This window comes from Columba livia, chromosome 2, assembly GCF_036013475.1.
Source record: "Columba livia isolate bColLiv1 breed racing homer chromosome 2, bColLiv1.pat.W.v2, whole genome shotgun sequence".
Taxonomy (NCBI): Eukaryota; Metazoa; Chordata; class Aves; order Columbiformes; family Columbidae; genus Columba; species Columba livia.
In genome coordinates, this window is record NC_088603.1 from 22,595,858 (window position 1) to 22,607,615 (window position 11,758).

General features: G+C 39.6%; 1 protein-coding gene across 1 annotated transcript in view; it reads left to right on the forward strand.

Moving 5' to 3' along the window:
* CUBN (cubilin) overlaps positions 1-11,704 on the forward strand; it is a 140,578-nt gene extending 128,874 nt beyond the window's left edge. The window contains exons 60-67 of the mRNA XM_065050909.1: positions 4,544-4,749; positions 5,953-6,115; positions 6,597-6,805; positions 7,649-7,796; positions 7,913-8,094; positions 9,339-9,504; positions 10,747-10,982; positions 11,385-11,704. Of these exons, the coding sequence (XP_064906981.1) occupies positions 4,544-4,749; positions 5,953-6,115; positions 6,597-6,805; positions 7,649-7,796; positions 7,913-8,094; positions 9,339-9,504; positions 10,747-10,982; positions 11,385-11,492 (1,418 nt within the window). The 3' untranslated portion in view covers positions 11,493-11,704. The remainder of the gene's footprint in view (positions 1-4,543; positions 4,750-5,952; positions 6,116-6,596; positions 6,806-7,648; positions 7,797-7,912; positions 8,095-9,338; positions 9,505-10,746; positions 10,983-11,384) is intronic.
* Positions 11,705-11,758: the final 54 nt, after the last annotated feature.

Below are 11,758 nucleotides of genomic sequence, written 5' to 3' on the forward strand. Positions count from 1 at the left end.
GAAATGTCAGTTATTTAATGTCTGTGACATTTCTTCTGCCAAAGCAAAATAAATAGAAGTGGTTTGCATACTAAAACTGGACAGACAAGAAGAGAGGTAGATATTTAAATAAGACATTTCTGACTGATCTGAAAAAATGAGGTAAAAAATTATTTTCAGACACAGTAATTAAAATATAAGTTTGTCATGACTAAATGACTAAAAGCCAATTCAGATTAAAGGCACCTCACACAGCTGTGGATGAACTCTCTGCTGGCATGAATTGTGTTAGCTTGTCTGAAGTTAATGACTTCTTCAGTTGAAAATCTGTACTCTGGTGCATATAAACAAAGGTGAGGAGACATTTCTGATTCACGTTGCAAGAGAGACCTGCAGGGACCTGGGTGGCTGTGATGCCAACAAGTACTTTAATGCAGTATTGGAAAGTCTTAGAATGAGTCTGGGCTGCGTGTCTGCCTCTAGTCTCCCAGACAAGTATCAAGGAGATGGACAGGATGGACACACATCACAGTTCTGCAGAACTAGGGCAGGCTTGGCACAGCACATGTCTGGACTGTCACATTTGGGATCAGCCAATAGTCTTAAAACTTAAGAATATGAACTTTGCCTGACTGCACTTGTGAAATCCTGCTAAAGCAGGAGACTGAGGCTTTACAGTACTAAATGTCACTGCTGGTACCATCGCCAGGCCATCAGACCAGCCAAAGAAAAACCTTCTGCCTAACAGCTGGGCTAAGGACTAAAAAGAGTCCTGGCCTTCGGAAGTTTCCTTCTGAAATGTTTCAGGCCCTGTGGTCGGGGCTGGCACTGAAATCACAATGTCTGTGCGGCGATTGCCAAACACGGGAGCAGCTCAGCTCAGCTTGTGAAGGTTTCCCAACCTATGGTATCAGCCATGAAACAAAGCACAACGGCACAATTCCTCCCTCCAACCCTGTGTCCTTCTGAGCCTTACTGTGTGAAGCCATGATCCAAGCAAGCTATGAGCTAATTATTACAGCCACAATTAGCCTCCCCTGCACTGGAAAAAAAGATCCATCGGGAAAGAACATTAGTCTTGGCAGAGTAAATTTTTGCTTACTCTGATTTTTAGTTCAGATCAGTGAGAAGCCTGGAGTTTCCAGGGATGCTTCTAGGTGAGACCAAATACAATTCGGAAATATGGGAGAGGACTTTCATTACTGTTCAAGCAGAACTGGAACAGTTCTTTGAACTTTGCTGCCTTCTAGTAGACATTTGTGGTGCTCATTTAGTAAGAAGGGAAGGGCAGAAAGATTAGTTTGTTATGGTTTGAAATGTCATTGGTTTCATCGTTTCTGATAGATTTAAAATTACTCAGTAGGCTCTCTTTTATTGCACCCATACCAGTATAAATGAACCTTACCCCTGGCTGTGCTTCAAAGGCAAGCAGCTTCAAAGACTCATCTTCATCTTCATTCCATATCTAGAGGATATAAATCTTAACTGTGAAACATTTGCTTGTTCTCTGCTGTAATTATTTTTATTTGCCACAGGGAACCTTCAATTCCTTCTTTTCTGAATGGTCCTTCAGCCTTTTAGTTTCGTTAATGCTTCCCATCAAAAGCAATTAGTGATGACAGTGTGTGCCCTAGTTCTTCTGATAATTTGTGTTCTCTGGCAAGCTGTTTATGAGGAGGACAAGTCTGCAATCCGATTTATGATGACCTTACGATTTTTATTTTAAATAAGAAACCAGAAACGAGTCAGCCATGCAGTTGGTCTATCTGCCCACAAATTGTTTTATGTTACATTTCTTATTATTTTTATCAAGTTTAGATCTCAATAGCTAAGAGTCTACTCTATAAATTAGCAGACTTCTCAGTACCAGATTTTGCCTAAATTTTAGCTACATTTTTTTTTTTTCTGGCTGTGTTTGACAGCGCTGAATATCATTCCATCAATGACCACCAGCAGGCTGGATGGCTACTATTTGGTTTATTTAGAAGTGGTGATGATTTTTTTTTAAATTATGAGCTGTGTCCTGGCTAAAATGCCATCAATTAGTGTTCCTATAAGTGTGAGTTCCCTCCTGTTAAGCAGTTGGTTTTTCATTTACTTGTGGGTGTTCGCTCACTCTACACAGCTTCATTAGTCTGTAACTTTTAGTGGCTGCAGTCAGATGTAATGTTGATCAGAACTGAAAAACACCAGGATAGATGGATTTTTCAACAAGGGCTGCTCTTTATTTGGCTTGATGCAGGTCTACTCGATATCTGGTTGGCTTCCAGTCTCACCGTTATTTATAACACGCTGTCCTGCAAGCGTTTGACTCAACCCCAGCTGAGCAGGCTAAGCATTGTGAAAGCCTATGATGAAACCTCATCTTTATTAACTGTAAATCATACTTTTAGTTATTTATCTCCCGTTAGATGCTATTACTGGCTATACTAGCTAGAATTAATTTTCTGATAATGAGAATTTGGCCTGTTTCTCCCTCTGTCAGGTCCATTTCATGTGCTGTACATACACAGGTTACCCACATCTGTATTTTGTATCATATGAGCTGTCTTTATAGCTGCAGAGCTAGCAGTAAAGTGCACCATTGCAAGGGCCCAGACGTTTGATATCCAACTGCACTTAAAGCTTTCCTGTTGCATGGCTCTGTGGCAATTCTCCGATTCCTGTTGCAATGCTCTCACTGGCATCTCTGCAACTCTAAGCCTGAGAGGGGTGAAGGAGCTTCACGAGGTGTCTGACCCATATGTCACTCCAGATTCAGTATTGCAGGGCTGGATGGTTGCACTATGATCTATGCCAATGTATTATCTGCTTAATGTTACATTTAGTAGACGGTGTCCAAAATGCTGAGAAGGGAATGGCTCCAATGTGATTGTTTCAGTGGGACTGAGTAAATCATGCAGAATGGTGAACCCAGAGAAAAATATAGCGAAACAGCACTCTGAGGGGCCAGGCAGCCTCCTGTCTGACATCTTCCTCCTCCCTAGGCTATTTGTAAGAACGTGATTTATTTCTCACATTTCCCCCACTGTTGTTCTCGGCTTCTGCAGTAGCAATGGAATGAACGCTAACACTTCTCCAAATTTCTGACTTCATTAACAGCCCACAAAACTGGACTAGAGTCGATTAAATCCTGACTTTTTCACTTTGCAATAAGTTTCTTCTGTTCATTTTTAGTTACAGCAAAAGCTTAAATCTCATGTTATTAAGATTTTGGTTTCAAGCAAACTTCTTTAGGGTGGGGTTTTTCCGGCTTGGGTTACTGGAGCAGGACGACATTTAGTCTTAGTCACTCTGGTTTAACCATTACAGTCTTGCAAAACGGGGCTGTCTCCAATCCCGGGTTACTGACGCAATTCTGATACTTGGATGCTGATTTTTCACCAGAGTGATCTTTTGTAATACTGCAGCTCAAGGGGGGTGCAGTTTTATATCACTGGAAATCTATCAGTGTGTCAAAGTTAAGTCACCGTATGTCAGCCAGACAGGAATATTTTATACACACACAATACATTCTGAAACTCAGTTCATGTTGCTTCGCCACAGCTGTAGCTTCTTTTATTATTCAGTTCTCCTAAAAGGATTCACTGTGGGGGACAAGAGGCTGCTTGCAGTTACCGCCTTGCTCGGTGCAGTTTACAAATCTCTTTCTCAGACTCAAAAGCAAGAGTATGGACCATACTTTATTTGAATTCCTGAGTTAAATAAGAGGCCAGGAAGCCCCATAAAGATCAGGGAAGGAAGCATAAAGTCAGCAAATTGATCAGATTTCAGTCCTATCTCTGGAAATCAAACCATTAAAAAAAAAAAAAAAGAGAGAGAGAAGTAAAAAAAATTCCCTTCAGATAGTCTGTTTTTTTTACTTGTTTGTAATTAGATGCAATAAGATAGTTCTGGTCTTCTAATACTGCATTTCTCCAAAACTAGTTTCTTTCAATGTGACCAAAAACATCATAGGGTTCAAATTATCACAGTGAGGGACTCAGCTCTGTAAGTGGGATCCAAATGAAAAGCAGCCAGCTTTTCAGAGGGGTTCCCACCACACAAAATGGTTCCAGAAGTGAGTCCCTTTTAGCCAGATTCCTGAATATGAGTCTGTGTCCCAGCGTCAGGCTGCCAAATTCAGTTCCTCCAGAGCGAGGCCATATTGCCAAAATGACTTCATTTTTAACTAGATTTTTAAAGTCAACAACGCAGTGCCCTCTACTGTCCAAGTAGTCTTACTAGCAGATAAGAATTACACTAAAAGGCCTTCTAACCATTATTCCTCTGTTTCATTTCTGCCCCTTTTAGAAAATCTGTTGCTTCATTTTGGAAGTGGATGCTGATTTTATATTCAACAGAAGACATGAATCTTTCTTAATTCACTGTACCAAACCTAATAGTGATTTGTATCTGTTTAATGCTGTTTGTGTTGAAAGCCTTTTAATCATTCAGACAGTCCTTGTGAGACAGGACAGTAAAATCCTGTAGCACAGAAAAAAGCTGCTGACTTGACATTAAAGAGCTGAAGAGCAAATAAATGCCAGGAATTGCTTTTTAAAAGCTTGTGCTTTTTCAACAGGACCTCAGAATGGCTGTGGTGGCTACCTGACAAATTCAGCATATAGCTTTGGTTCTCCAGTCTCCAACGTGACCAGAAGATATGAGAAAAATCTGGACTGTGTGTGGATCATAACTGCACCTGTGAACAAACTGATCAACCTCACCTTCACTTCATTCGGGCTTGAAGCACAGGCTGCTCGCACTTGCCAATACGATTATGTCAAAGTAAGACAGACGCGTATTTTAACAGGAAAATATCAGCGAGATACAATCCATTATCCTCTCCATGAGGCTAAAACTTAATTAATAGAAAATGGTCTTATGAAGAAATTAAATTACTTAATATAATTACAGGGGTTTTTCAGTGGGTTAAATTGCTACTCCAGATGACATCCCGCCTTTTTGGAAACCAATAAGAGTTTTAACATTGCTATGGGGACACACTTCTGTTCTTAAGATTGTCTATATAAATGAGTACTTATTTCGCACCATAGAAACAAAACAAAATCCAAGCACTTTGAAAGTAAACATGCCGATTCATTACCTGTCACGGTTAGGATGGACAAATGACATTGACCAAGTTCTTCCAGGATGAAAGTAGTAGATGCCATTTATTGCCACAAGTGCATTTTTATACAGTTTTACCAATTCATGTGTGGCTTCACTATTGGCTACAAGTTACAGCAGTAACATCTCATTGGCTATTTTTGCTATCATCAATGTTACTCTTTTACTCCCTTCTCTCTCACGGGTACATCCTTAACATCTCTGGATACTCCTTTACTCCCACCTTTCACACGGGTAGGCATTAATATCTTCAAGGCTAATTTCTGTTCCTATGCCCTCCGTCAGGGAATCCAAGGACCCATCATAGTTCCACAATTACCATACAAAACTGCTTGAAAATACTTTAATTTATAAAATTTTGAATAAATCAATCTTGATGCTAAATCCTCGCCTGTGAAATCTGTTTTCTTGGAGATGAGCATACAAAACATAGAACAGCAGAATGCTGCTAAACAAGATCCACCAAGAAGTGTTTTAAATTCTGTTGGGCATTAGAGATGCTCAATGAAACTAGGAAAGAATTCTACATTTTGGTGAATCAAATCAACCTTTCTCATTGCAAAACACTTTGAGATTATGTATTAAACCAAAACCAGAATGCTAAATTCAAACAGAATAAATTTTGATAGATTTGCTGGGACAGGACCAGAATGTTCAGTAATGAGATTTACACTGTCCAGGAGAATTAGTTAATATGGCAGTGAATAATTATAGTCATCAAGAAAATCCTATTAAAGCACAAGGGCACCTACTGTGCTTTCAAGTAAGAGAAATTGTATGTCAGGAGGGGTCAGAGAACTTTATTTCTATATATTTGTTGTGCCTAAACTATTAGTGGTTTATATGCTTTTCTTCTTTCAGCTTTATGACGGAGATAATGAAAACGCCAGTTTAGCTGGCACGTTCTGTGGATCTACAGTGCCAGCTCCTTTTCTTTCTACCCGTAACTCATTGACTGTGAAATTTGTCACAGATAATTCTGTGGAAAGGGAGGGTTTCAATGTGACCTACACCACAGTGGATCGTAAGTATACATATACATGTATGCATATATATTATTGTGAGTATTTTGTGGCAATACATATTTAAATAATAAATCACAAAAATTTGTTCTAGATATAGAGCCTGGAAAGATGCAAATACAGTCCCTAGTACAGCTCTATGGAGCATCTACAAGTGAGCTAAAAGCAACCCTGCTACACCCCTGTGCAGTTTGTATCGGTCCTGGCTGGTTGCGGGGCAGCTGTCAGTCTGGAGGGCAAAACAGGGAACACTCTACATACACTGTTAACAAATACTCTGATATTATAGGCAACAAACATTTCCTTGAGTTTTACAACATACATTGACACAGCATTAGCATGTATTTTACTTATTCTTTTTTCCTCTAGAGAGTCACAAGTAAATACAAAAGTATATTGTCCAGTGGAGGTTCTCTCAAGAAATATTTTTCTCCAGTTGGAAAGGTTTTCACTCCGTGATGCATTTATTACTATTTTACACAGGACTGTGTGGAGGAATATATAATGCAACTTCCACATCCCTGACTGCAACGTCTCCTAACTTCCCGAATGAATATCCACCATTTACTCTCTGCACGTGGGTCATTGATGCCCCCCCGCAGCAGCAAGTCAGGGTGGTAGTAGAGACCTTCCACCTCCATGCCAGCCAGGACTGCTCTCAAAACTACCTAGAGATCCAGGACTCGCCAACAGTAAGAAATTCACAGTTGATTGCATTCCCCATTCACACTCAGCTCCCTTCACCCCTTTTAAAGAGAGGAGAAGCCCAACATTTGGTAGTAGATTAGTTGATGACTCTGTGTGAGGGCCACATTCAAAGCATTATGCACTGTGCCCCCCTCAAGGTGTGTTACCTGGCACACAGATTTCATGGAAGCACATTATAAACACATTGAATTAGACCTGGTAACTCTTACACAATTTTTCACACTTGCACCAAGTAACAGAGCTGCCAAGCTTAACACACTGAAAATACTGCCCAACAGCAAGTTTTCATAAACTAATTGTACTTCCTCCCACCCGAGAACCATAATAAATGTTCGTGCCAAGAAGAGTTTTTGTAGAAAGCACCAGGAAAAAAACAATCAACCAAACAAACGCAAAAACAACTGAAAACACAACAACCAAAAAAAGCCCAACAACAACCAAATGAACAAAAGAACAAAACAACCCCACCCCCCCCAATACAACCCCCCAAAAAACCAAAACAAAACCAAAATCCACAAAAGCAAACCAAATCAAACAAGCAGAAAACAACCACAACTGTTTATGTCCCTTGTGTTATGTTACTCTAAACCTTCTTTCATTGTTTCTTATTTTGGCATAAAAAATACCTTTTACATTTTATTTGTTTCTCATAATAATTGAACAGAAAAATTTGGCACATTATTAAGTGATTCCCAAGAGAACTTTAAAAAGTGATTGCATAACTGGTATAGAAAGTGTTGAGAGCTCTATTCACCTCAAGTTCTGTAAGTAGAAAACTGAATTATGTCATTAAGCAGAAGTAACTTTTGTCATGTATTGAATTTCAGCACAGCCGAGGATCAGTCCACAGATTCTGTGGCACTGACACTTTTCCAGTCCCTGAATTTTATTCTTATGATCGCACTGCCATTGTGACTTTCAAATCAGATGAATATATGATTAATAACGGAGTCAGATTTACCTATCAAGCTACAGGTAAGCTTGAAGAAATATCTAAACAATCTACCTGCTATTCCCTTTGTTGATTCCTTACAGTGAAAAGCAATACACAGATCTGCAATGCTTACGTGTTTCTGGTTTTCTGTCGCAAGGTTGCAGCAGAGAGTATAACCAGCCATTTGGTTACCTGAAGAGCCCTCGCTGGCCTGGTCGTCACCCCAATAATATGGACTGTTCTATCATTCTACGAGCTCCACGGAATCACACAATTTCTCTCTTTTTCCATGCTTTCAGTTTGGAGGACAGCATCCAGTGTTCTCGTGATTTCCTAGAGGTATCAAGCAAGTATACATATTTTGGGGGCCTGTGTCAAAATCTGCTGAATTCAAAAGATATCAATAAGGCTGGGTCAAGTCCAAGTTGAACTGACCTTGAGGACTAATTTATTGCTATAGTTTTATGATGAAAGGTACTTGGATGTTATAGTAAGAGGTTAAACACACACTACAGTAAGTCCAAAACCAATGAATACATAGTTTCATTATCAGCTAACTCATCTTTACCTTGCTCTCAAAACCAGGATAGTTTTCATCTGATATTAACATCTGTGCATGAACAGAAAGCCATAAATCCGAGTGCTTTCATTCTGGGAGTAGGTAGATACCATCTGCTCGACATTTTTCTTAAAAATATTTTTTAAGAAAAAACCAATTTTTTTCTTAAAAACAAAACAAACAAACAAACAAACAAAAAACACCCTCAACAAACCAACCAAACAAAAAAACACCCAAAAACCACCAAACCTCCAAGCCAAAAAAGGCAGCTCTACTAACAAGTATAGGATACTTGCACAGGTACTTTGTGTCAATAAAAGCTCCTACACAGTCTTCACTCTGTCCTTTCACGATTGTTGAAGGCCTCCGTATTCACTGGTCAGATGACAAAAATCAGATGTCTGTAGCAGAATCATTATTTAGTTCTCCTTTCATATCTTCTTTACTGTCTCAAGAAATGGATTTGAGCACCAGCATTACTGGAGCTCAGACAAAAAGAAAAAACAAACACGCCCCCTTCTCTCCCCAAATTAATCAATCAAACAAAACCATCAAAACAAACAAAACCCCCAAACAGATTAAATCTGAGCTATGTAAGATGACCTGTGTTTTCATGTGACCAGGGAGAAGAGTTGTCTGCAGGGTAAAGAAATAATATTTTCATTGGGAATATTAACAATTCTTCTGAAAAGCAAAACATGGGCTTGAATTGCAAAAGCACATCTTAGCTACTAGTCAACTAATCTTTTCAGTCAGTACATGTACCACACGATAAAATTTAGCTACCTGTTTCTGATGCTTGTTCTATGCAATTATTTACAAAACTCAGACAGACTGGTTAAAGGTCTCTTTTTCCTTCTATCGATAATATATAGTAGGAAAAATAACAGTATTAAAATGACAATTATGGCATGCATGCAAGTCACTCCATATTTTGTGCTGTGCTTCTGTCACTGCATAACTGTACTGGGTTATAACTGGCATAGGGACGTAATGTTGACAATGCTTTTTGTTTCCCTTGAAGGTCAGAAACGGGAGTGATGTGCAATCACCACTACTTGGCAGGTTCTGTGGAAACACTGTGCCTAGTCCCATCTTCCCCCAAAATCATGTTGTCTACCTTCGTTTCAAGAGTGATTTTTCAGGGGCTCATGATGGATATGAAATTACTTGGACTTCATCATTAAGTGGTAAGGCTGTAATTACAAAGGATTTCCCCTCAGCGATTGTACACAGAAGGAAAATACAGAAATGTGGAATTCAGTCTGCTCAGATTGGGCCCTGCCTCATCAACACTTAAGACCTTCCCAAGCACCCACAGTCCACCCTGTTCAGTCACTGGAGAGAGGCAGTTGTTCCTGAAGACTAGTGAGGCAAGACCCATTTTATGTGATAGAAGCAATTCCCTCTCTCTAATGTTGACTTCAGCAACCTCAGAGGATGTAGTCCACTTAAGATGAAGATTTACGTCTTTCACTGAGAGGTCAGAAAATATAAGGAACATCTACGTTGGGATCCACAGAGCAGTGGTGGTGCTGGTGGTGACTCAGACTACTCCAATAATAGTCCAGTTGTGATGTGCTCTAGGATCTAGGCACTACTGAGCCTCAAGAGGACTGAAATTTGCCACAAGAAAATAACGTGACTATAATGCTGTATAGTGACTATATCATAGACACATTCATAAATGGCTTATGAAATGGCAGTGAATAGCCAGGTAATGGTTTGTTCAAGACACTAACTTACTGGAGGTAGGAAAGCTCATGGTCAGCTGAGAAGCAGAATAACCTTACAGCATTGAGTGAATTGGTGATGAAAAGGCAGATAAAGTTCAGTGTAGGAAAGTATTCCTGAAGAACATGGGCAAACAAAAAGACAATCCCAATTTCACTTACAAAAATATGGGCTCTGAGTTGACTTTTAGTACCCAGCAACAAGATCTTACAGTAAAATAGTCCTAGCACAGTCCTAAGAGTTGTTGGGAAATGAAGAGAGAACAAATTGACAGCCACTGTACAAAGCCATAGTTAACACACACATTGAACAATGTGGACAGTTCTGGTCTCCTCCTGTTATAAATAATCCAGTATAACTAAGGGCTCAGTATAAAAAATGGCTTCTATATGAGGTATGCTGAGACTTTTTAATCCACTTAAGAAACTACTGAGGTCTGTAAAATTGAGTGATATTGGATGATAAATAGTGATCAACTGTTCATTGACCTGTCCCATAGAAGAACCAGAGGCCATTAGATAAAGCCAGGAGGTGGTAGGTTCAAAACAAACCAAACTAACCAGTCCTTCACATATCGTGCAGCTAAGCTGCACAGCTCCTTCCCATAGGATGCTGTTACTAATACTGTAGTAATGTACTACATCGTGTAGTATCTTGTGAAACAAAGCCTTGTAAGCTAATTAAGTGTCTGTCTCCAGGATGTGGAGGAACATTATACGGCAGCACCGGTTCATTTGCTAGTCCCAGCTACCCAGCAACTTACCCCAACAGCACAGACTGTGAGTGGGTCATTACTGCGCCCAAGGGACGGATCGTCACAGTGAACTTCGATTTCATCAGCATTGATGACCCAGGGGACTGCAATAGCAACTACCTGATCCTGTACAACGGGCCAGATGCCAGCTACCCCCCAGCCAGGCTGTTCTGCGGGATGGTATGTATTCCCTAATGTCTGCCACCCCATAAGTGGTTAAAATGTACCTTTACTGTTTGGTATTTAGGATTGTTTCCCCAGTCCTGGCATGAATTCATGACAGATGAGTGGAAGCAAATGCATAAGGCTCCTGTGGCGCCTTAGAAGCCTTCCAATGCAGACCTTACAGTGACATCTAGTGGGAGGCATCATCAAGATATTTTGCTTTGTATTTAGTTGTGTTTGCGATTTAAATACTCGTAATACCCTGAAGGAGAAGTGCAACAGCAGTATCTAGCATAGACCTGAGGTCACTTCGAGTCTGTGATCCAATTTGTGCCTCAGTTTTAACTCTCTGACAGGCTTTTCCCAAGAATCTTGATGTTCTATAAAGCTTTTCATTTTTCTTGTTTTTAATTTCAGGATACAAACATTGCTCCATTTACTGCTACATCTCATCAAGTCTATATAAAATTTCATGCTGAATATGTGACTTTACCATCAGGATTCCAGTTAAGCTGGACAAGCTAGGACACTTTATGAGAACTATATTACCGTTCCTTGCTATACTGAAGAGACTTTAGATCATAAAGTAAGTCTGAAATCTGGTTCTGATAATTGCAGCTGAGGTAAGGTCTTTTAAAAATTACCCTAAGTGTAGCTGTTATGAATTTAGAGTTCTGTCAAAATATGTGATCTCCCATTGTACTGAAAATAAACTATTATCTACCCAACTGTGAAAATGAGTTTTTGCTAGATTTTGAAACATTTTTAATAGTCACACCATTTCAAAGTTT